The sequence below is a fragment of the Halichoeres trimaculatus genome, unplaced genomic scaffold (assembly GCF_033239565.1).
Source record: "Halichoeres trimaculatus isolate MK-OKI-2021-1 unplaced genomic scaffold, fHalTri1.1 fHalTri1_scaffold_17, whole genome shotgun sequence".
Classification (NCBI taxonomy): domain Eukaryota; kingdom Metazoa; phylum Chordata; class Actinopteri; order Labriformes; family Labridae; genus Halichoeres; species Halichoeres trimaculatus.
The window spans coordinates 31756838-31781368 of record NW_027437195.1 but is presented as its reverse complement, the minus strand read 5'-3'; the positions used below and the strand labels follow the sequence as shown (position 1 = coordinate 31781368).

The following is a 24531-nucleotide window of genomic DNA, read 5'->3' as shown; positions in this document are numbered from 1 at the left end:
TTTTCTCCTGGCTGATAATCTACTGCTACAGCTCATTAGGACTGACTCCTCTGTGGGTGTGAAGGGGGAATAAATGTGGTGTTTCTCTGCTCCTGTCCTGCTGCAGGCGTTCCTAGAGCTGAACAGTGAGGAGTGTGCACAGACCATGGTGAGCTACTACTCCTCCGTCACCCCCGTCATCAGAAACCACCCCATCTACATGCAGTACTCAACCCACAAGGAGCTCAAGACGGACAACTCCCCCAACCAAGTGGTAGGAGCTGCTGCTCTCTCACACACACACACACACACACACACACACTCTGCTCATTTATTCATGTTTTGGACCTAGACTCATACTCATGCAGTGTTTAGTTTTGTTTTCTGGAGTTTTGTTGAAATCTAAAATGCATCAGTTGCCAACAGCTCACCCAGTCAAACAGTTATCAGTACGTGCCTCAGACGGTCTCTGCTCTCTGTGCAGCGTGCTCAGGCAGCTCTGCAGGCAGTCAACGCTCTGCACGGGGGCGGGATGGGAAGCATGGCCATCCCTGCAGACGCCAGCAGCCTTGGAGGAGCAGCGGCCCAGAGCCCTGTCCTCAGAGTGATCGTGGAAAACCTCTTCTACCCCGTCACCCTGGACGTGCTGCACCAGGTACGCTCCATCCACTGCTGTAACCTGCTTTATAATTCAGCTGGAAGAGGTTTAAATATATTCATTGGAGAAAAAAAACACTTTAAATTGTAAATGTTTTTACTCTCATCTCCAAATGAAAGCATGTGAATGGACTGTAATGTAATCTCTGAAACTACCCGCCCTGCATCCAGCCCATCCACTATGAATATTTCAGGATGTGGTTACATTTGGTTTTTCTTCTCTTTCTCATCATGTTACTGAGAAGTATTTGTCAGCAGCTCGTGTTTTTCCTCTGAATATTTCTGGTAACTGCTTCATAAACAAAATAATGTGAACTTAATGAGTTTTATCGTCTGGTTTTAAAAGGATATGCAAATCAGTCCCCTTTGTTTGTTTCTCCCGTATAATGAGGATTCTATTTTTTGTGTTTTGATGTCGTCTCTGGTCGTGCTCCACTTCTCCTCAGATTTTCTCCAAGTTTGGCACCGTGCTCAAGATCATCACCTTCACCAAGAATAACCAGTTCCAGGCTCTGATCCAATACGCCGATGGCATGACAGCCCAGCACGCCAAACTGGTAAGACCTGAGCTCTGTGCTGCTGTCTTTGTGTCCAGGATTCAGGGCGAACACTTCCATTGTCACCTTAACAGATGAATTAAGAGCAGACACAACAAACGAACCCTTCAAACCAAACCATTTCTCTTGCAGTGTGATGTTTCTTACAGCTCCATCTTTGATGTGTTGTTTCCACGCTCAGTCATAACATCCTGTTTTTGTTTTTTTCCTGTAGTCTCTGGATGGGCAGAACATCTACAACGCCTGCTGCACCCTGAGGATCAGCTTCTCTAAGCTCACCAGTCTTAATGTCAAATACAACAACGACAAGAGCAGGGATTACACCCGCCCAGACCTCCCTACAGCAGACTCACAGCCCTCCATCGACCACCAGACCATGGCAGCTGCTGCGTTTGGTAAAACACGCTCACAATCAAAGCTCCTCATTGCTTCAGTGTTTGTTAAACATCGATGAAAAGGCAGAAACTGACTGAATGATGGAGTTTTTGATTAAACACATGGAAACAAGCTGTCAGGAATATTCCCTGCACCAAGCCGTGGTGTGAGGAGGATTGTGTCTTCATGTTTGTTTTCTCTCGTCACAGCTGCACCAGGCATAATCTCAGCCTCCCCCTACGGTGGAGCCCATGCTTTCCCCCCAACGTTTGCCATCCAGCAGGCAGCAGGTCAGTCAGAGAGCGCCCCCTGTGCTGCTCTAAGAGAGCTGTTTCCTGTCTGCAGATGTTGGCCTTTGTGCTGACTCTCGTGTATCTCAGAGTTCACTCTTTGTATGATCCCTCACAGTGAGGATTGAATTAAAGTGAAAGTATTGATGCTTGCTCCTGCAGGTCTGTCTGTGCCTGGTATCCCCAGCGCCCTGGCGTCCCTGGGAGTGAGCCATGGAGGCATGGCGGCTGCAGCAGCCGCAGCCAGCCGGCTGGGCCTGTCAGGGCTGGCTCCCTCTGGGGGGAACAATGTCCTGCTGGTTAGCAACCTGAACCCTGAGGTCAGTACACCAACAGGCTGCAGTAGCTCCACATCCTGCTCTGTCAGTGCAGCGCTGAGACAAACCTAGGCCCTCAGTCCAGTTTTTACACTCAAGGATCCAGTTCCTCAGGGGCCCGTGTTCTGGTCCCTCACCCTGCCCCCTCAAAGAGCTCAGACTAGCCGGAGAACTGATCCAAGTTTTAATGAAAGGGGGGTCATCGAGCCTTTCCTCTTCCAGACCCTCTGTGTGTTTGACCAAACCTGCTGCGTTTCTGACCTGCCACTTTGCTCACTGTGAATTTTAAGTTTACTCCAAGCACTAACTTCTTTTTTTTAAACTTACCATTTCATATCTTCATTTTTGTCCATTAGTTGAAATCATTCTTGAGTTGTTGGAGAGACAATATTACTTTTTCTTCTTGTATATATTAAAGAAGGACAGCATGTTTGTCACTCAGCGTTTGTTGATTGGATTAGAAACAGGGTGTAGTGAAAGTTAATGTTACGGATCGATTTAGTCTCTACTTTAAACATGTAAACATTGAGGATCCTCACATTCAGATTACCTGTAGTTACTGGTAGATGTAAGAGTAATCAGATTACCTTAGGATGATATTTAAAAGTACATATTGTCTCTGCCTTTTTCTGTATTTCATTGTTAATCTTTTTTCTCTTCTGTTTCTCCTAGTGTTCCCATAGTGACAGTGCGTTTTAATTTAGCCAGTTACTGTCTGAAGCACTACATTTCTTTGTGTATACTGACCTTGTTTTTTACTTCCTTTTTCTCTCTCTTCTTCCTCTGTCCCCCCTCCCTCTTTTTGTATTTTAAACCCCCCCCCCAACCAACTCTTGCCAACTGACTGCACGCCCCACGACCAATGACTCCTCCTCCTCCTCCTCCTCTCCTCCTCCTCTCCCTGCCTCTCCTCCTGTCACACACCCATCTCTTGCTCCATACTTCATCCTCCCATAATTCGATTCTACCCACAAATTGAAAACACAACAAAAACACATCTGGGCAATCCTCATTTTGCCATCATCTCCTCCTCCTCCTCCTCCTCCTCCTCTCTCCTCTCTCATGCTGTCTGACTCTCCTCCTCCTCCTCTTGTCCTCCCTTCATTCTCTTCGTCCCTCATGCCTCTCCTTCCTCCATGGTACTGTGGCCTTCCTGTGGACCTCGCTGCCTGTGGCCTGCGGACATGTCCCGACTCCACTCCACTGTCCTCCACTCCGCTCCGTCTCTTTTCCCCTGTCCCCTGTCCCCTATCCCCCTCTGGCCCCTGCCCCGCTGCTCCCCCTGCTGTCTCTAAAGAGCGTTACGCCACACTGCCTCTTTATTCTTTTCGGTACGTTATCATCCTTTCATCTCTTTTTATTTATTACTACTGTTACCTGGCCAGGTGGGCATGTCTTGTCTCATGTTGTTGGCTTTGTTTTGTTGTTTTAACCCCTGATGTCTGGTCATCAGGCTGCGGGCTGTCCGGGGTGGGGGGTGTCTGTTGTTTGGGGGTGTGTATGACCTGTTTTGGTTGTTGTGGGTTTGTGTGAGGAGAGTAAGGTGAGCCAACCTCACCAAGCTGCAGCATTTCATTAAAATTTAAACAGCTTTACTGTCCATGGGCGAAAAACATCCTCAGTGTCTCATCTTCAAAGAGCGCAGAGCCCCTCAATGGAAGCAGCGCCTCGCTAAATAGAAATACGGGATCATTTTGTTGGGGAATGAGGCGAGGAGCCAATCTAAATTCTAAAGCGTCACCCTGAGGAGGAGGATAAAAGTCAACACTTTATTTGGTTTTGCACGGTTCAGTTTGAAACCATGAAAATTCATCACGTCTCTGTTGGGTTAATGCTTTGTGCCGGATGCTCTGAGTCAGTGCACACATGAAATGCTGCTGCTTCTTTAGAGTTTAGGAGCTGACAGATCCCTCAGATCATGTCGCCGTGATTGTTCTGCAGTCGTTTCAGTTCCTCATGTAGGTATGTGCATGTTTAGTGATCTCTGCATGTCTCACTCAGCACAAAGAATCAGCGTTAAACTCAGCTGCTCCTCATTTTTATTCTTACTTTTCCTGATTTGTGCCCTGAAATCACTTCCCCCTCTTCCCAAGCATAACCATCCTAGCAGCCTTCATCGTTGTAACTGTTTAGGAGGGCTTACGTAGGATTAGTTCCTGCAGAATCAACCTGAATTAGTAGAATAGCCTGATGATGACCCGTGAATCAGACGCTCGCTGTAGTCTCTCTGTAATTATTAAAACTCCTCACTGGATGGTCCAAATAGTTTCTGTTGCTGTGATTGTTTGTGTATCTCCTGATAAGGCTGTGCTGTGTTTGTGCTGCGCTCTCATTGTCCCACCCTCCTCCTCCTCCTCCTCCTCAGGTGTGTACGGCGACGTGATGAGAGTGAAGATTCTGTTCAACAAGAAGGAGAACGCCCTGATCCAGATGTCTGACAGCACACAGGCTCAGCTAGGTAGCTAACGCCGCTCTGACATCACTGCAGACTCTCTGATGCTCTCCTCTTCATCACCTGTACCTCGCTGTACCTCGCTGTGCTACAGTCCCTGAGTAATAACTGTTTCTGAGCCTGCAGCGCCGCCTGACTCTGTGTTGATCTTCCAGCTATGAGCCACCTGAGCGGCCAGCGTCTCCACGGCAGGGACATGCGCGTGACGTTTTCCAAACACACCACGGTGCAGCTGCCCAGGGAAGGCCACGAGGACCAGGGCCTGACAAAGGACTACAGCAACTCGCCGCTTCATCGCTTCAAGAAGCCGGGCTCCAAAAACTACTCCAACATCTTCCCTCCCTCTGCGACCCTCCACCTCTCCAACATCCCGTGAGTGGTGCTGCAGGAGCAGCTTCTGCACTCTAAGCTCTTTCCTTTGTAGTCCTGACTCATTTTTTAAACATGGAGCCTGGGATTAAGGGGCTGTGACAGAGTTTCTCTAACTGTGCCATTCAGAGGTGTGTTTCCCACCTAATGATGCCCCCTGTGTGTTGTTTCAGCATGCAGAGAGGAGGATGAACAAACGTGTGCAGGGTTAGTGTGTCCTGCTGAATGCTCTGTGTTGACTCTGTTTCTGCTCTCAGGCCGTCGGTGGTGGAGGACGACCTCAGGAGGCTGTTCGCCAGCTCAGGAGCCACGGTCAAGGCCTTCAAGTTCTTCCAGTACGTCTCCCTCCGCTTTGATTCCTGTGTTTACTCAGTCTGCACTCAAACTGTGACTCCATCCTGACTTTATCAAACACGTCTCCGTCTGCGTCTCTGTCCACAGGAAAGACCGGAAGATGGCCCTGATCCAGATGGGCTCCGTGGAGGAAGCCATCGAGTCCCTCATCGAGTTCCACAACCACGACCTGGGAGAGAACCACCACCTTCGAGTGTCCTTCTCCAAGTCCACCATCTGAGTGCCTCCTCCTCCTCCTCCTCCTCCTCCCTCCAGCCTGACTCCACCTGAACGCTGCGTTTTTAAAGGTTGCCTTCAGTGGAGCAGTCACCTTCACATATTTATGGTTCTTTGTAGGATTTGGCCTCCCCTGAATGCTCACTTTCACACGCTGCTTTCAGCTCGTGGAGCAGTTTTATCATTTCTACCTTTAACATCCAGTGAAGCTGAAACTGTGAGGCGTTCTTTAGTCTCCAGTTATAACTGCACAAATTTAAGTTGATTTCTCTTCAAATCCAGAGTTTTCCCTTCATCCACCTGCAGAAATCAATGTTGGTTGATTGATATTTAGTTTTTCCATGGATGTGCTGTCAGGAGCTGATGTGGGGCTCTGACTCCAGCCTCCACAGCTGAGTGATAGCTGCTGCGGGATGTTGATGTGTTTAGTGAGCTTCACTCTGCTGAAACACACCTGCAGCTTCCTGCTCCTGAACACGAACAGTATTCACCAAGACTCAGAGTTTATCACACACACACACACACCTGCACACACACACGCACACACAGGTGTTTCTCAGGAATCTGTCAGAGTCCAGATCAGATCTGTTAAAGGTGCAGTTCTTCTTAGTTAACGAGCTCTGGGGATCAGGCCACATTCTGCAACGAACCATGTTTTTACTCCTGGAGGAGCAGGCAGCCAGTGGACCGTCACTTTAGACCAAATTGTTTAAAAAAAGAGAGACACCCTCCACGGTGGATGGACGCCATCCACAGCAGACACACTTCAGCATTCCTCGTACTTTGATTGTGGTGTGGATATATCTGTGTGTGCCTTCTTGTTTTTCTAATGCCACTTTGAGCCTGTTGGCCAGTCACAAACGGTTTGACTCAAAGGATTTCATTTTCCCTGACCCTGTAGCTTCTTCCTGTCTGTAACGCCCTCCTCGGCTTCAGGGGACCCATACCACTATCTGAAGTTTGTGTGTGAGGACGCAGGTTTCCTCACCTTTCTCTCCAGTCTCGTGCCTTACTTTGCCCTGAAGCGTTGTTTTCTGAAGCGTTGTTGCCTGAAGCGTAGTTTCAGCTTCGTTCGGACGGCCTTTCTAAGCCTTTAGGTGTGTACCAGCATTGTAAGAACACAGGAAGTGGCTCATTTAATCTTCAGTTGTTTTCTAAAGAAGGTAAAGATTATCTTTAGGTTTGTACGCGTATATCCCATTTTATGTATGTAGAATCTATGAATGTAAGTCATGTAGAGGCCTAATACTTTGCTAGGTGGTGTAGCTCTGTTAGACGTTTTGTGGCAGGAGTGGAGCTGAGTCCAGCCCTCCTGTCCTGTGGCCCCCGCTCGCCTCATGTAGTCCTGTCTCTGTGGGGACATCGGTGTGTGTGTGGGGCCTCATTTAATCATATTAAGTTCATCTATATGTGAACGCGTAAACGTATATATCTCTCTTCATTTATCTTTCTGTAAGTGTTAGCTTCTATCAGCTGCCCTGTGCACGCCGTGGCTGGGTCTGATCATCATCACAGTGCCTTGACTCCTCACACTGTCCGGCCTTGTCACCTTGTTTACCTCTGGTTCAGGTGTTGGAGCACACCTGTCTGCTAAAGATGCCTTTATTCCATGACGCTCAGGTGATGTACCTGAGCGAGGGCAGCTTGGAGGCACAGCGTACCAACAGGCTGCGTCAGAAACAAACCCAGCCAACCTTTCTCTCCTTAAGCTGAAACCTGATTGGCTCCCTGTCCGTGCGCTCTCACAGCACCGTCAGGCCTCGTGCACTTTCCCTCAGTGATTGGTCCGTGCTGGCGCCATCATCACGCTGAAGTCTTAACGTCGTCACATTCCTGCGTGCCTCGAGCACCGTTCCCGCCTCCTCGACCACTGTAGGACCAGAACCAGACGCTCTGTCTCTATTTTTGCAAAGATGAATATGCATGTTGTAACGAAGCTTCATGTAGCTACTGACGGTTATTACTGTTAAGGACCAAAGTCCCCCCCCCCCGCTGATCTGTTGTGATCTCCACATTAAATCCACAAAGCTTCACCCCCCCCTGCCCCTCAGACGCCTCGGACTGAAGTCAGATCCTGGACTGTATGGTCCCCCTTTCTGTTGGACTCCTCACAGAGCTCCTCGTACACGGCCTTAGCACGGAGACGAAGCGCAGTCTGAGCTGACGTGGACTGTGTCGATGATTTATCTCTGATTTCTGTTGAAAGCTTTTATTTCCTGTTTTTTATGGGGGGTGGGGTTGTTGTGAAGCGGGGTTGATGGTTGTACATATTCATGTTTTTGTACCACAGATTGATTTGGAGTAAATCCTCTTTACGTTGGAAACGTGTATATTTTGATAAAACATTGCAGAGCTGAAAGAAATGATCCTTTTTGTAACTCAAAGACATTAAACCTATCTGAACACACCGGTGTCTCTGAATGTGCCCCACCCCCCACCTCCTCTTTGCTCCTGCTGCCTTCAATAAACCTTCAGTTTGTTCTTCTTCCACCTGGACTCATTTGGTTTCTGTTTCCGCTCTGTTCCTGCTCTGTGCCGTTAACCCCTCGTAACATTTCCTCTTCCCCAGCCTGTTGACTCCTGGTGGTTGTTTTAAGCCTGTCGCTGTGTTTCCCTCTCTGAACTCACCCGTCTCACCCGTCTCACCCCTCCTGGTCGGACCAGCAGTGATGGCAGGTCCACTTCCTCTGACATGCAGCCTCAGATGCGGGCTGTTCTCGGTGGTTCTGAATAATCCTGGTCCTCCTGTGATCCGCGCTGACCTTTTCGGTGAAGCGGGTCGGAGCGAGGAGAGGAGGAGAGTTGCTGTGGAAACGGAGCGGCTGCTCGCATGTGATGAATAATGAAGATAAAACACGAGCGCGTCTATCAGGGACAATCTGCCGTCTCCTCAGGGATGATGATGGTGAAGGATCAGTTCATGTGTTGAGCCACTAGGGGGAGGTGTTGCTCTCTGCTGGGGATGAGAGCAGCTGAGCAGAGGTGACTTTACCTGCCACTCACACAATGTCAATAGTTAGTGGCTTAATCTGGAGTGCCTCTTAAGGCTTTCTGCCATTATTCCTTTTTTTTTCCTCTTTCTTGGACTTCCTCACAGAGCCGCCCGCAGGATTAACCTCAGAGACTCTTTTTCAGGGAGGGAGGAGAGTCCGCTGCTGTCTGAGGCTCTGTGGGACTGAACCAGCAGGGTCTGGACCGTGGTTTTGGAAGTGGCTCAGTGTGACTCCACTTGTTTCCGTGTTTCCTGCTCCTGAAGGTCGCAGAGATGACGGATCTGCAGGAGAGGAGCGAGCTGCAGATGGTTTGTTTGAAGGCTTCAGGTTTTAAAAACAGTCACCTTTGAAGGATTTCTTCAGGCATCCCTTTTCAAACCTCTTCTCTACGACTCAGGGAAGCTCAATGGCAGCAGCGTGAGGCTTTGATGCTGCTTTGATACCTCAGACTCTTGTTTACTTGCAGCTTCTTTAGTATCTTCGCTCTGCACCAAGAGTAATTTGGAGCAGGGAGCAGTCTACTCCCAACCCTCTGAGGGATACACTCACATGCAAAGAGATTGCATAATTGGGTGGAAGGATAACTCAAAGTAAAACGATCTAAACATAGATTTCTGATGTTTTTGGGGGTTTTCAAATTTAGAAGTCAGAGGCACGAACATTATTAATGTTCAGACGTTTGGAGGCAGCAGCTCCAGACCTTCGTTCTCCCTGATGAGAAAGTTTTTCTGCACCAAAGCAAAGCCTTTCTGTTTACACAGAGCTCTGCTGCAGCCTCCAAACTCTGCTCTGATTGTTTCAGACTGATCCAGACTGTCACCAGACTCCAGCTCCTCCATGTTGGTGCGCCGAGTCCGGACCCTGGGGATGGTCTTGGCTCGGTGCGGCTCTTTGTGTGAGGGGACTAAATGAAACCATGCGAGCTTCTGATCCCTTCACATCTGGAGACATTTATTTACATTAGCTCTGCTCGGCCTCTAATCAGCAAACACTGAGGAGCAACAAGGCCACACACACACACACACACACACACACACACACACACACAGGCCCTGAGGTCAGACGGTTCAGGCGTGTCGCCTCAGTGACATGATCAGGCCTCACAGCACACACATGTTTCATGTTTCAGTGGAGGAGTGAGGCTGCAGCAGTTTGATGATGAGTGTTGGTTGTTTGCAGCTCTTCAGATCATTCAGACATTTATTATTTATCTCTGAGCGGATCTGAAGCTCTGAGCAGTCACAGACAAACCCAGCCTCACAGCTCCGGCCTTTTCAGGAGGAGCCTGTCCACGCTGTAGCTTCCCTCACGTGGCCTTTCTGTATGAATGCACCCCGCAGCGTGCAGCAGCGTGCAGCAGCGTGCAGCAGCGCGCAGCCTGCAGGGCTTACATGAGCTCCAGCCTCACTGTCAGAGTGACACAGCAGATGAAGCTGAGCTGAAACGATGCGTCTCCTCTGTGAAAAAGAAAAGCCATGCTCAGACTCTCCTCCTGTTTGCATATGCACGCCTCAGACAGATGCTGAATAATTCATCCACAGAGGCGGACAACATGCAGCTGGATTTGGGTTATGGGGGTGCACGGTGCTCTCCCTCCCTCCCCTCCTGAATCCAGCCCAAATGATGGGCATTAGTTTGCAGGCAGAGCAGGGCCGAGCACAAAACTGGGACACTTTGCATAAAGGATCCAACTGAGAGGCACAATGAGGAGTGAGAGATGGCGCAGCAGTTTGAGATGATAACAGGGAGCTGTCAGTCAGGTCAGCGTCTTTCAGAGGACAGGATGCAGCCTGAGCAGGTGTTCAACATGTGATGAGCTCTGAAGGAGGAAAACAGTGATCAGTCACTTCTCCTCCTCACAGCTGAGGAAGAGGAAGCTCTGATTCCTGATTAACACAAGTTTCTGGCTCTCAGGTCTTAGACCTAGCCCCCCTCTCTGGGACCATCCTTCAGCCCAACAAGCTCCTGAACTTTGTGCGCGCTTCCCGTGTCCAGATGTGAGGCTGATAAAGCAGCAGAGACAGGAGGACGCACTGCGCAGACTCAGAGCGCGCAGTCAGTCATCACTCGGGGAGCTGACTATAAATGAAAACGTCTTTCTCTGAGCTGAAGCTTTCCCTCTCACACTCTCAGCCCAGGATCAGCGGGACCCGGTGAGTCAGCCAGCCCCGCGTCCCCAGAGGCAGCGCGGCACGGCACGGCACGGCTCAAACCCCGCCCGCGCTGAGAGGAGCCAGGGAGGGAGGGGGGAGAGGAGAGGGGAGGTGTTTTCTGGAGGGGGATCCTCAGACCGAGCAGGGTACCGGTGAGTGTCGGTGCCGTCTCAGGTGATCTCTGCACGGAGCTCGATCTCTGCGCAGCTCAGCGGCTCCTCGGCAGCGCGGACACCAGCGTGACGCACGGAGAGCGCGTCCGGAGTCTGGATCAGAGCCAGAGAGGGAGCAAGTTGAGGAGCTGAGAGAGGAGGAGGAGGAGGAGGAGGAGGAGGATGCTCCGTGTCGAGCTGGGGTCCGTCTGATAAGTTTGGGCTGAATACGGAGGCAGCAGCGCGCTCGGCATCCTGGGATGGGTTTCTCCGAGCTGCGCTGAGAGGAGGTGGTGAGGAGGTGGTGAGGAGCCGTTTTCAGCGCGTGGAGACATTGAGCAGCGCGAGCGGAGCGGAACAAAGCGCGCGCCAGCCTGAACGCAGATAAACAAACATGACGGCACATCCCGGAGCCTCCTCACGGCTGCTGCTGTGAAACCGAACCCAGGACCGCGTCCTGCACCACGGCTGGTCGGGATCTAACCGAACACCTGTGGTTCTGGTCCTGCTGCAGACGGAGGGGGGTCGTGTCTCGGGGCTTCGGTCCCTGCGCGTAATGGGAGAAAAGTTTGGGACCTTTTCAGAGGAGCCGCGCTGGCAGCCTAACATGTGAACGTCCCCTGACCCCGCAGGGACCGACGGACTTTGAGAGGACCAGAGAGATCCAGCATGACTTGAAACGGAGCGCGCATCCAGACTCTCCACGATCCAGGATCCACAGACCCCCTTCGTCCAGACGCGCTGACGGACTGATCCAGAGGGTTTCTCCTTCAGCAGAGGAGTGAAGAAGCGAACAGTCAGACCCAGAGTCCTCCTGGAGCCGGACCATGCTGATCCAGCTCGGACAGAGGTGTGTGATGGAGCTGGTGCTGCTGGTCCTGCTGTCCTGGGTGACGGTGTGGGCGGAGGAGAAGATCATCTTTGACCGACACGCTGTCTACTGGAACAGCTCCAACCCCAAGTGAGTGCTCCCCGCAGAGAGGAGTGTGTGTGTGTGTGTGTGTGTGTGTGTGTGTGTGTGTGTGTGTGTGTGTGTGTGTGTGTGTGTGTGTGTGTGAGTGAGAGAGAGCATTGTTTACCTGCACAGCAAACACACACACACACTGAGCTCCTCACACACCAGTCTGCTTCACATTCATCCTCTGCTTTAGGAACCAGAAGTGCCTGAGCTGATTTGTTTTACACACACACACACACACACACACACACACACACACACACACACTCACACACTCACACAGACATTAGGTGAAGGTGTGTGTGTGTGTGTGTGTGTGTGTGTGTGTGTGTGTGTGTGTGTGTGTGTGTAACTACTGTATTTCATGGCACAGGGAGCTCCTTTTGTCTCAGACAATGAGGGCATCCTGCCTCCTCCTCTCATCAGCTCTCTGATTTACTCTGTTTCTCTCTCTGCCTCACACACACACACACACACACACACACACACACACACACACACACACACACACACACACACACCTTCCCAAAGCCATTACCTTTTCCCTAATTCCAGCTCTTCATGCCAGGAAACACACACAGCATCATTACTCTGTCAATGACACAAAAACTGGATCCATAAACAAACAAACAAAAGAGCAGAAACACACACACACACACACACACACACACACACACACACACACACACTCTGGTCTTTGAGCAGGCCTCTCATTGACATGGGGCAGAGCACACTGGACCCGTCTGTCTAATAGTTTGTGACAACCTGGCCAGCTCCTCTCCCTCTGCTCCTCTCAGTCCCTCCTCCTCCTCCTCCTCTTCCTCCTCCTCCTCTTCCTCCTCCTCCTCTTCCTCCTCCTCCTCACCCCCCCCCCCCCCAGGTAGATAGATAAACAGGGAAAGTGCTCTCTGTCGCTGGCTCACAGCTGAATTAGTCCAAGCTAACGGGCCTGTCACACACACACACACACACACACACACACACACACACACACACACACACACACACACACACACACACACACACACACACACACACACAGGCCTGTCTCTCTGACTGCATCACTTTTCCACAGAAGGCTCCTCAAATATTTAACAGGCAGGGGGAACATTTCTCTCTCTGTGTCTTTCTTCTCCTCTCTCTGCACTCCCTCCTTCCTTCCCAAACACACACACACACACACACACACACATGAACACACACACACCTCCTCCTCGTTCTGCAGCGGGGTGCTGGGGGCGCTGTTCTCCGTCAGCTGGTGCAGGAACATCAGAAATGTATTTGTTAAAGAAATGAATCTGGGCCAGGCCGGTTCCCCCTGTTAGACCCTGGCTCTGTCCCTGCTCATGCTGGGCCTTTCTTCTGCACACACACACACACACACACACACACACACACACACACACACACACACACACACACACACACACACACACACACACACAGCTCAGTCCTGCTGCTCTTGTGAGGACCTGTCACTGAAACATCTCTGGGTTTTAATCTGGAGCTGGTTTTCTTTCTGGACTTCCAGGACTTTGGCAGTCTTTGGGTTTGAGGAGGATCCAGAATCAGACCCTGAGTCTTCTGGTCCTGGTTTTCCTGCTGCTGGGGGTCTTGTTGGCCACGTTGTGGTCATGGTAATGGTCAGATGGTGTTGTAAGACGTCCAGCGTCAGAGGACGGAGCGTGAACAAACGCTGAATAATTCACCAGCTGATGTTTAGAGCGGCCATGTTGGATGAGAGTCTGGTTCTGTCCGAGGTTTCTGCCTGTTAAAGGGAAGCTGTTCCTCTCCATGGTAACTTGCTAAAAGCTGCAGAGCTCTGTCCTCATGGTGGGTTAAGATCAGATCAGACTCCTTATCTTGTCTTCATGTTGGGTTTCTGATAATAAAGTTTATCAACATTTACGGGTCTAGACCTGTGAAGGTTTTTGTAAAGTGTGTTGAGATAATGTTTGTTATGATTTGGTGCTATACAAATAAAGATTGATTGATTGATTGATTGATTGATTGATTGATTGATTGATTGATTGATTGATTGATTGATAGGTGACAGGAAGTCTGAGTTTTACCAAAATAAGAGACTCTGATGATTGAGGTAACGCCGTTTGGCCAATCACACGGACTCTCAGGATGTTTGGAGGCGGAGTCATGTGACCATTTTCAATCAGTTTCATGTTTCTGTGATGATTTGTTGAACTGGAGCTCAGCCTCTTGTTTTAGAGTCCTGTTAGCTGTTAGCATGTAGCTGCTAACCTTCAAACTACATGACTCCTCCAGCTGTAAGCTAATGCTGCGCTAAACGAGGCGATGCTAACGGAGCGCTGGTTTTTAACCTGTTAGCAGACTGAACGTCCAGGCCTCAGCCAGGGAAACAGAGCATGATAGACTCCACCGTTACTGACGCTAACGGGAGGATTACAGCGCCTGTTCAGCTGTTTAAAGGAAGACATCACAATCTGTTGCTGGTTAAGACAAAATATGCCAAAACATCAGATAATTAGGGATTAAATTTTTTTTAGGAAAGTGTGAGGATGTGGAGCTTTACAGCAAATCTAGATTTAGGACACAGGATGATCTTCAGTGAACAGATGAGACAAGAGGCGGTCAAAGTCTCAAACCAGCGACGCTCGCCGCCGTCAGTTTTACATGTTTTCTTCACTCTCATGTGTTCAGGTCCTTCGAAGGTTTCCATCGTTGGAGTCTATCAAACAGCTGATCGTAGAGTTTTTCATGGAGTTTCTGGGCTTCCTGTGGTGTTTGTTCAACCAAGCAGTTTTCATATCACTGATTTTATTTTGAGGTTTCCTGCTGTGCGCTCAGAAACTTCACACATTTACTCTGTTCAACATCTTCAGCCCGTTGTTCCCTCCTCTTCATCATTATCTGATCGACTCGCTGATAACAGCTGTTTTTATTTTACTCTAATCAAATCTTCATTTCTACCTCTGACAATGTTTCTCCTCTTCTTCAGAATCAGAATCGCTTTTATTTCACCAAATATCTCAAAAATACAAGAGATTAGACTCCTGTAACCACAGTCTCTGAACATTATAAACACACACTTCATTAAAAAATATATATATATTTATTTATTTGTTTATTTGGCAGGGACATTGCAATTGTACATAGTCACCAAAAAGAAACTATTTGCAGCAAGTTTATATCCAAGGCTAATTCTCAACTCCTGTACCTGGGCCTTTCTACATTACATTAACAAGAAATTACATCACCTAAAAACACAAAAACACACAAAAACAAATAGATAAATAACAAACTAAAGCTTTTAAAAACTAATACTATTAGAATGAATACTCAAATAAATGGATAAATAGATAAATCTTTCTTTAACAATATTCTTTAAAAATGGGGACAGGATTGTTTTGTTTTTAGCCTCGTCTTAAAGAGTCTGAAGCCTTGTGGTGAATATACTGAACTCAGTGATGGTCTTGATGGTATTACTAATATAGAAGAAAAAAGAGCTTAACTTGTAAGAATAATAATAATAATGATAAAGATCTTTGTACAGAGAAGAATAAAAAATAAACACGAGTTAAAATAAAATTTAGATTTTTCATAGTGCACTGAAAAATGATGTCAAAGAAAATGTGTAACTTGCAGAAGAAAATAAATGAACATGATTGTGTGAAAAGGCTGAAGAGTTACATGAGGTGTATGAATGATTGTCTATGACAGGGTTAACTGTTTCCTGTTTCCAGCTCTGCCTGCATTAATTTATCACCATGATGTGATCTGTAAGGAGAGGACTTTAGGTTTTGTTTCAGTTTTTATTTTAGTTTTTGTTTCAGTTTTTGTTTTCCAGCTTGAAGCTGTGAAAGTGCTTCTTAAAAATATCCCGAGCAGCTTTTTTCTGTGACTCAGGGAAATCTATAGACCTTTAGCTCAGACCGCTCCAAACTCTGCTCACAGAGAAAATGTTATAAAACCCCAACAAGGAGGGACACCAAGTTTCAGAAACCTCCAACTCAAGAGCTCTGCATGTTTCCTGTTGGACCATGAGTGTTTTCATGAAATAGTTCCTGTCACATTCTTCATATGTACACACTCAAGTCAGTTTCTTCAAATCTTGAAGACGGCGTCACACCTGAAGGACGCTGAGCACGCCACTGACGGCGGCTGGCAGCTTCAGCAGCACAAACCTACGATGTTTTTTTTCTCCATGTGTCGTCCTGACCGCTCTGACCTTTAACCAGGTCGTTTTGATCGGTGGAGTTCATGAAATATTTCCTGCTGTTTGTTTCCACATCAGTCTGGGTTTTATGGTCGTGGTCTCCGTGACGTCACGTTTGGTGTTGGGGAAGCTGAACTTATTTCTGCAGAGATCGTCTTTTTAAACAGGTGTGTATGTGGTTCCTGCTGGTTCTGCAGACAGCCCCTGGTGGGCACTCTGTGAACTGCAGGTCACTTCCTGTGGCATCACGTTTTCAGAGTTTTCAGACTCTTCTAAAGACAAACTGAGCAGGTTTTCCTGGAGTTTGGAGACTCTGAGGGGAATCTGGATCAGTTTAGGAGGGTCTGCACCTGATGGAGTCTCACCTGGATGAGTCAGGACGAATCATGAGACTAAAACAAACGTTGCTGCTTCAGATCTGAGGTGTTTTTACAGACGCTGTGAACGGTCAGCGAGCTGCAGCTCTCAGCGCCGCGGTGCTTTCAGGCTCCTGCAGGATAATGGGAAATGTTTGAGATAATCCAATTCAAAGGCTCCGGACACTTTAGGGTCACCACAGGGCGCTAACAGAGCGAGCATGCAGGAGGAGAAAGAGGAAGGAGGAGGAGGAGGAGGAGGAGGAGTCCAGGCTGAGGGTGAAGGAGACGAAGCACAACAGGAATTATAGAAACACAGAAGTCTGAAACACACATAACGGGATTTATACAGCGTGTAGGAAGGAATATAGGAGGAACACAGACACACACACACACACACACACACACACACACACACACACACACACACACACACCAGTGGAGGAAAGATTTAGGTCACAACTCACACACAGTCACAGAAACATGGAGGCTGCATCACCTCACAATGAAAAACCATCCTGTTCACACACACACACACACTTTGGCTCTCTGCTTAATAAAAACCCATCACACACACACACACCCTGAAAACACACACACAAACACACACACACACTCTCGCTCTCTGCTTAATAAAAACCCATCACACACACACACACACACAGCCTGTTTCCTGAAGCCTGCAGGTGAAGAGGCTTTGTTCACCCTGAGCAGCTAATGTGCTCAGAGCAACGGGCTCTCCTCCACACACACACACACACACACACACACACACCCTGAAAACACACACACACACACACACACACACACACAGAAAGGCTCAATAGTCCAGAAGGAGCACCTTATCTAATCCCAGGGTTTATCCTTCAAAGACTCTCTCCTCCTCTTCCTCTTTGTTCCTCCTTCTCTGCGTCTTTCAGCTCCTCGCGCTGGAGCCAGCGCTGACGCTCCAACGCGCCCTCATTCTGGACACACTCTGTCTCCGTGGAGACACACACACACACACACACACACACACACACACACACACACACACACACACACACACACACACACACACACACACACACACACACACACACACACACACACACACACACACACACACAGCCTATGAGGAGTGGTGACTTCTGCAGGGGGCTCACACATTCTTCACACACACAGGTGCAGTCTGCACACACACACACACACACACACACACACACACACACACACACACACACACACACACACACACACTCACAGTCAGACACACACACCATCACACACACTCTCACATTAGCATCCCATCTTCATGGAGACGTGTCTCCAGCCGGACAGTGGGTCAGACTCAGACCGGCCTGAGGTTAAATCCACCTCGCTGCCCCCCTTCAGCCCGTTGGGATGTTCCTGTTGTCCTGGTCCAGGACCCTGAGCCGGTCCTCAGCCTCAGGGTCCTCTCTGTGCACATCAGGAGCTCCTGGTCCAGATTGGACCCACGTTATGGGGCTGATACACAGCGTGTGTGTGTGTGTGTTTAAGACGTAGCTGCTGCTGGAGTTCATGCTGCGAGGACGAGCTCTGAGAAACTCTGCTCAGATTCTCTCGTCAACGTGAAAACGAGTAATTAAAGACAGAGCTGCTCACTGGTCAGAGCTGGTGGAGCTGGTGGAGCTGGTGGAGCTGATGGAGCTGATGGAGCTCAGGCAGAGGCAGAATAATAATAATAATAATAATAATAATAATAATAATAATAATAATAATAATAAATTATATTTGTATTGCCCTTTACATCAGAAGATCTCAAAGGGCTTCCAGTTAAAAAGAGAAAAGCAATGAAACGAAACAAACAATAAAAAAAGCGAAGCAGAAAGGGCAGTTAGAGACTTTTAGCAGTGACCTGTTATGGTTTATTTCCTGTCTGCAGAGTCAGACTGTATCAGACCTTAGCTCCTGTCTTTAAATCAAAAGTTTCTCTTTTTGTTGTTTTTTTTTCAGCGCAGCCTCCGAACACGTTTCCTCCTCTTCAGTGAACTCCCTCAGGAGCTCAGAGGAGAGTTTCTGTGTTTCTGTAGTTGTTGAATTAAATATCTTCATGTTTTCACTCTTTGACAGAAACAAACAGCTGATTACTCTCTCTGCGGCCGCATTCCATTTAGCTGCTGCAGAAAACCAAAGTTTGGTTCAGTTTATCAGCGTCTGATGGACGAGAGGAGGTCAACCTGCTCCTCTCTGAACCTGTTTTAGAGACTCCTGATGGAAAATGTCACGCTGAGATTAAAGATTAAAGTGGAGAGGGTGGAAATCCAAGTTGCAGAATTCACTTTATTTCATTTAAACGCTGCTTTGTGTCAACGAAACGACCATAAACTGTTTCTGTGAGCTGTGATCTGTGACCGTCAGGGTGGACGTTAATCTGAGGCAGACTGGCTTTAAACTAACGATGCGTCCATGTGTGGCTGCTCCTGGTGGAGGTGGATGAAGGAGGTGGATGAAGGAGGTGGATGAAGGAGGAATAATCAGGAACAAACTGCTTCCTGTCTCTGACCACGTCAGATTTAATCTGACTCTAATCTGAACCTCAAACACCTGAGTTTAGAGCTCAGTCTGAGGTGATCTACCTGTGAGGAGAGGCTGAACGTGAAGTTTCCATGAGCTGATTATTCTGTCGGCTCCTGACTTCATCTTCAAACCTCCTCTGCACGCCGTCACTCAGCGAGAGCCCCGCAGGAAGTCTCTACCAGGAAATAATAACCCGTCACAGTCCTCCAAACTCCGCTTTCTTCTTCTGCTGCCTCCATGAAACTATTTCAGGAGGGAGTTTCATCAAGTTTGACGTGAAGCAGGTGGGAGACGGTTTAAGTGGTTAACCCTTTAGACGCCACGAGGACGAGGACGAGGCTGCACGGAGGCTGAGCCAGAACGCCGTGTTTCCTCCGACTCTGTGGCCACAGGCGGCGAGTTTCAGACTCTTTTTGAAGAAAGCAACAGGTGGACGAATCCTGAGCGTGGGTCAAAGGTCACAGAGGAGACTCGTGTAGCTGAAGCAGACGTTTGTCTCCAGCTTGTTGTCTCTGTGGCAGAGTTTCTTCATCTGCTTCAGGATTAAGGGTTTGATTCTTATTAAGGTGGAGGCTGAGATTCATAATCCTCGTCTTAAAGTGTTTTTATTTCAGCCTGAAAGCTCGCCAGAACAAAAAAATGTTTGATGTGTTTTTCAGACACGTTCAGATCTGAGTCCAGCTCTGAGAGAGAGAGGGCAGCAGGAGGTCCTCCTCCGAGTCTGGTCCACCTGAGGAGGGAAGTGACGGGTCTAGTCAAACGTTTGGCTCCTGTTGTTCCTGCAGAGCTGCTGCTAGCTCAGGCTAATGAGGTTTGCTGATGCTAACGGCGGTGACGATGATGTAAGCGCTTGGAAACGACCTGTGGGAGATCCAGGAGTTGTTGTTTTAATGAAGAGAGCAGATAAAACAGAGACGCAGCGACGGAGAGGCCGACAGACGGGATGAAAGAAAGAGAGAGTCGGTACGAGAGGACGGAGAGGCCGGGGAAAGATGGCGGCCTGAGCGCCGCTGTCAGGGAACAATGGGCTTTGTGGTTGGTGCTCCCTTCCTGTTTGGCTCTCTCACTCTCCTCTCAGGTCCCGGCTGCTCGTGCTGATTGTGTTCGCTCAAAGAGAGGCTCTGAAGGGACCGGCCGCCCGCTCCTCGCACGGAGCAGCTGCAGGACGATAATCACACTTCCTCCTCTGTCTGGATCCGCCTCGACCGGCCCCCAGAGACGGGAAAGATGTAAAATGTGAGGGAGAACAGAGAGATCGACTTGAAGGATTAGGAACACTCGGAGCATGAATATGAAGAAGGACAAAAAGTGGAGAATTACAGACGAGGAAGCAGCAGCAGGAGGAGGAGGAGGAGAGGGAAGGGAGGCGCGGATGAAAGAGAAATGAGGAGGAAAATTGGTGAGAACTGAAGGACGATAACTTCTTGAAGTTTGAGGGCAGCGGAGCTGGAGAGGAAGCAGCGATGAGCGCACGGTCGAGCGGTCCCAGCAGGTGGGAGTCAGGGGAAACGCCGGCCTTTAGCACGCCACAGACGCCTCCTCCACGCCACAGACGCCTCCTCCACGCCACTCACAGGTTGGCGTTTAGAGTGCAGGAGGGAGAGGTGGACAGGTGGATGCAGACGCTCACACACTCGACGTCATCGCCAACGTTCACGCCGATAACCGTCTGGGTCAGTGTTCATGAAACAATCAGCCCGTCAGGTTCAGCTGAGCTGGTTTTTCATGAACAGGTCGTTCCTCTGCTCATCAGACCAAACAACAGCTTCATGAGCTCCTGGGCTGGAGTCAGCGTGAGTGTGTGTGAGTGTGTGTGAGTGTGTGTGAGTGTGTGTGAGCGTCGCAGCCAGTTTTTCATCCTGGTCCCTGCAGACCTCCAGCAGAGGAGAGTGGAACAAAAGGAGGAGGCTGTGAGTCATTTGCATTGTGATCCATCAGCCGAGCAGAGCGTCTGATCCACACGCAGCTTCCTGCGCTCGCTGACTCTGCTTCCAACGATGCTAATGGGACGTAATAAGGCAGAACCAGCAGATGTTGCTGCGCCTCCTGCTGCAGAGCGACTAACTCCTCTCCCAGCTGTGCACCTCCTCCTCCTCCTGCCTCAGAGTAACTTTATCAGAGTCTGATCCCACCTGGCTCTAATCCTGATCCAGCGTGGCTCCAGGGCTCTGTACGGCCTGTAATCTGATGAGCAGGATGAGGGTGGTGATGACAGCAGCGATGCTATCGATCGTTGTGTGGTGATGGAGGTGATGGAGGTGATGGAGGTGATACAGAAACACGTCTTCAGACTCATGAGTCCCTCAGATGACGGACACAGATCTGTCAGCAGGCTGAGCGCTGTCTGCTGTCGTCCTCAGGAACAAAGAGCTTTTCAGAGCGTCGCTCTTTGACCATCTGTCCCTCCAGCCTGGAGACGAAGATCCTGACTCACGGCGCTCAGCTCGCTCCGTGTGCTCCCTGCTGCTCCATCAACAGCCACGTTTGGTTTCTGACGTTATCATTTAGCGCTGAGGTGGAGCTGAGGTGGAGCTGAGGTGGAGCTGAGGTGGAGCTGAGGCCGAGCTGAGGTGGAGCTGAGGTGGAGCTGAGGTGGAGCTGAGGTGGAGCTGAGGCCGAGCTGAGGTGGAGCTGAGGCCGAGCTGAGGCCGAGCTGAGGTGGAGCTGAGGCCGAGCTGAGGTGGAGCTGAGGTGGAGCTGAGGTGGAGCTGAGGTAGAGCTGAGGTGGAGCTGAGGTGGAGCTGAGGCCGAGCTGAGGCCGAGCTGAGGCCGAGCTGAGGTGGAGCTGAGGTGGAGCTGAGGTGGAGCTGAGGTGGAGCTGAAGGTGGAGCTGAGGTAGAGCTGAGGTGGAGCTGAGGTGGAGCTGAGGTAGAGCTGAGGTGGAGCTGAGGTGGAGCTGAGGCCGAGCTGAGGTGGAGCTGAGGTGGAGCTGAGGTGGAGCTGAGGCCGGCGCCGCTGAGAGCTCGCTCGGAGAGGAGACGTCAAACCGTCAGACTCTGAAACGCAGCAACACGCTCTCTTTACTGACTGTAACACAGACGTGTTCATCAGGATGAGCTTTAACGAGGATAAATAGGATGATGATGATGATGATGATGATGAAGATGATGATGATGATGATTGGATAATGAGAACAGCAGGGGCTGAACAACAGTGATTACAGATCAGAGGCTGCAGAGAGAGAGAGAGCCCGATGCTGTTTGAGCTGTTGATTATATTAATGCTGATGAGGAAGATGATGATGATGATGAAGGACGGTCTCTGAACAGTCACAGGAACAGAAATAAAAACATGTTTAACATGTTAAACATGTTAAACATGTTTGAAACAGGATAAATCTGTCTGGTTGGATTGTTTTCTCGTTCCTTTGTGTTTTCTTCTTCTGCTGTTTGATTCAGACGCTTCTTCTTCTTCTTCTCCTCCTGCTGACGCGTAGCGTGGTTAGCAAACAGCTTCCTCTGACTCTGACGTGTTAATCAGGCAGATCCAGGCGAAGGATGAAAACCTGATGTTTTAATGAGACGATTTCAGAGTAACTCTTTGATTTCAGCTCAGAGATTAATATTTGATGGTCTAACACCGTGACCGTCCTTCACTGAACGACTGAGCGCCGTCATCCCTCAGATCAGACTGTGTGTTCAGATCCACCTCCATCAGCTGGTGTCACTGACCCTGGAGATCCTGGATCCTCTCCTGGTCCACTTTGGGCTGTAAAACCTCAGACCTTCTGTCTCCTGGTCTGGCTCCTGGTCTGGCTCCTGGTCTGGCTCCTGGTCTGTCTCCTGGTCTGTCTCCTGGTCTGGCTCCTGGTCTGTCTCCTGGTCTGGCTCCTGGTCTGGCTCTCCTCGTTACGTCTGGTTTGGACTCGCTGTGTTGTATTTTGAAGGTCAGTGGCTGTTTCGTGGTTTCCGTGCAGGGAACTGAGGCGTCGCGGCTCCAGCATCAGTTTGAGTCTCTGATGAGGAGGACTCAGACCCAGCAGAGCTGATCCGGGGCGGACTCAGACCTCAGACCAGCCTGGATCAGTTTGAAGTGTCTCTGTGTCTCTGACCCTCGATTCTTCACCAACCAACCAGCGCCGTGAGGATGATGATGATGGAGATGATGAAGATGAGATGAAAGATTGTTAATGATGAAGATAATGATTGTGATGAAGACGATGATGAAGATTACATCAAAGCTGGCAGTGTTAATGATGAAGACGATGAAGATGATGAAGAGGACGTGTTTACAGAGATCACGATGAGGAGGAGGAGGAGGAAGATGTTAGTTTAGTCAGAGTAAATAAAGATGGTCTGGTTAATGATGAAGATGATGATGATGATGATCAGAGGAAGCACAGTGCGGAGTCTGGATGCTGATGATGAGGATGATGAAGAGGATGATGATGCTGCTAGCAGAGAGTGATGAAGACTCTCCTCCTAAAGGAGTCTGAACGAGGAGACAAGGATTAAAGCTCCGTGATGAGTCATCTCCTCGCTCCTCTTCGGCCCCAAATCAACACTTTGACTCCTCCTTAACCCCCCACCTCCTCCTCCCTCCCATGAGGAGCTGTTAGGAGCTGTGAGGAGGAGCTGTGAGGAGGAGCTGTGAGGAGGAGCTGTGAGGAGGAGCTGTGAGGAGGATCTGAGGCTGGTCTCTGGGTGGGAGCAGAAAGAGGAGATCCTCTCTGAGCTGTTATGTCACAGTTCAGCTCCTCTGCTGGGTTTGATTCACACTCTCTGCCCTTTTGATGTGTGTGTGTGTGTGTGTGTGTGTGTGTGTGTGTGTGTGTGTGTGTGTGTGTGTGTGTGTGTGTGTGTGTGTGTGTGTGTGTGTGTCAGTTTTTGAGCAGTGTAATCAAAGGCTGCTGAATCTTCCTCGCCTCGTGTGTCGTTCTGAGACACCAGCTCCTCTCCTCCTCCTCCTCCTCCTCCTCCTCCTCTCCTCCTTTCCTCCTCCTCCTCTCCTCCTCTCCTCCTCCTCCTCCCTGATTACTGAAGGAGCTGCAGGACGGCTCTCTGTGTTCACCTCCTTATCTTGTGCTCCCTTTGAGGAGGACACAGGTTTTTAAGGAGTTTCTCCCCCTCAGTCTCGTGTCCCTCAGAGCGTGTGGGTTCGAGTGGGCGGCGTGACGCCTGCTGTGGCGCCCGTCGCACAACGCTGGAGGTGAACCAGGACTGCAGCAGAGACAGAGACGTTAGAGTCTCAGCTCAGAACAAACCTGCCTAACAAGGAGCACAGCTCTGAGGAGTCACTCCTCCAGGAGGACCACAGGAAACGAAGGAGAAAAACTGACAGAGCAGGAGCTTTACCTGATTCATGTCAGGAGCAATTAACACAAGATTCATCAGAGCGATCAGCAACACAACGTTTGAGAGGAGCAGAGGAGGAGAGGCTGAGGAGGAGGAGAGGCTGAGGAGGAGAGGCTGAGGAGGAGAGACTGAGGGGGAAAGACTGAGGAGGAGAGACTGAGGAGGAGAGACTGAGGAGCAGATACTGAGGAGCAGAGACTGAGGAGGAGAGGCTGAGGAGGAGAGACTGAGGGGGAGAGACTGAGGAGCAGATACTGAGGAGCAGAGACTGAGGAGCAGAGACTGAGGAGGAGAGGCTGAGGAGGAGAGGCTGAGGAGGAGAGACT

The 24531-nt window shown here is 49.7% G+C and overlaps 2 protein-coding genes across 5 annotated transcripts in view; both read left to right on the top strand.

The window, feature by feature from the left end:
- LOC141806565 (polypyrimidine tract-binding protein 1-like) overlaps positions 1–24531 on the top strand; it is a 189733-nt gene that overhangs the window by 5343 nt on the left and 159859 nt on the right. For 2 of the 3 annotated variants that reach the window (XM_074692157.1, XM_074692156.1), the window contains exons 6-16: positions 107–253; positions 464–634; positions 1083–1193; positions 1408–1588; positions 1778–1858; positions 2021–2178; positions 3473–3506; positions 4541–4633; positions 4783–4999; positions 5254–5331; positions 5438–8042. In XM_074692157.1, coding sequence (XP_074548258.1) covers positions 107–253; positions 464–634; positions 1083–1193; positions 1408–1588; positions 1778–1858; positions 2021–2178; positions 3473–3506; positions 4541–4633; positions 4783–4999; positions 5254–5331; positions 5438–5570 — 1404 coding nt within the window. In that variant the 3' untranslated portion in view covers positions 5571–8042. Of the gene's footprint in view, positions 1–106; positions 254–463; positions 635–1082; positions 1194–1407; positions 1589–1777; positions 1859–2020; positions 2179–3472; positions 3507–4540; positions 4634–4782; positions 5000–5253; positions 5332–5437; positions 8043–24531 lie in introns of those variants that run through there. The other variant, XM_074692155.1, reaches the window with a different exon arrangement.
- The window catches only part of efna2a (ephrin-A2a), a 99943-nt gene continuing 86070 nt past the window's right edge, over positions 10659–24531 (top strand). For both annotated transcript variants that reach the window (XM_074691312.1, XM_074691313.1), the window contains exon 1: positions 10659–11825. In XM_074691312.1, the coding sequence (XP_074547413.1) occupies positions 11692–11825 (134 nt within the window). In that variant the 5' untranslated portion in view covers positions 10659–11691. The remainder of the gene's footprint in view (positions 11826–24531) is intronic.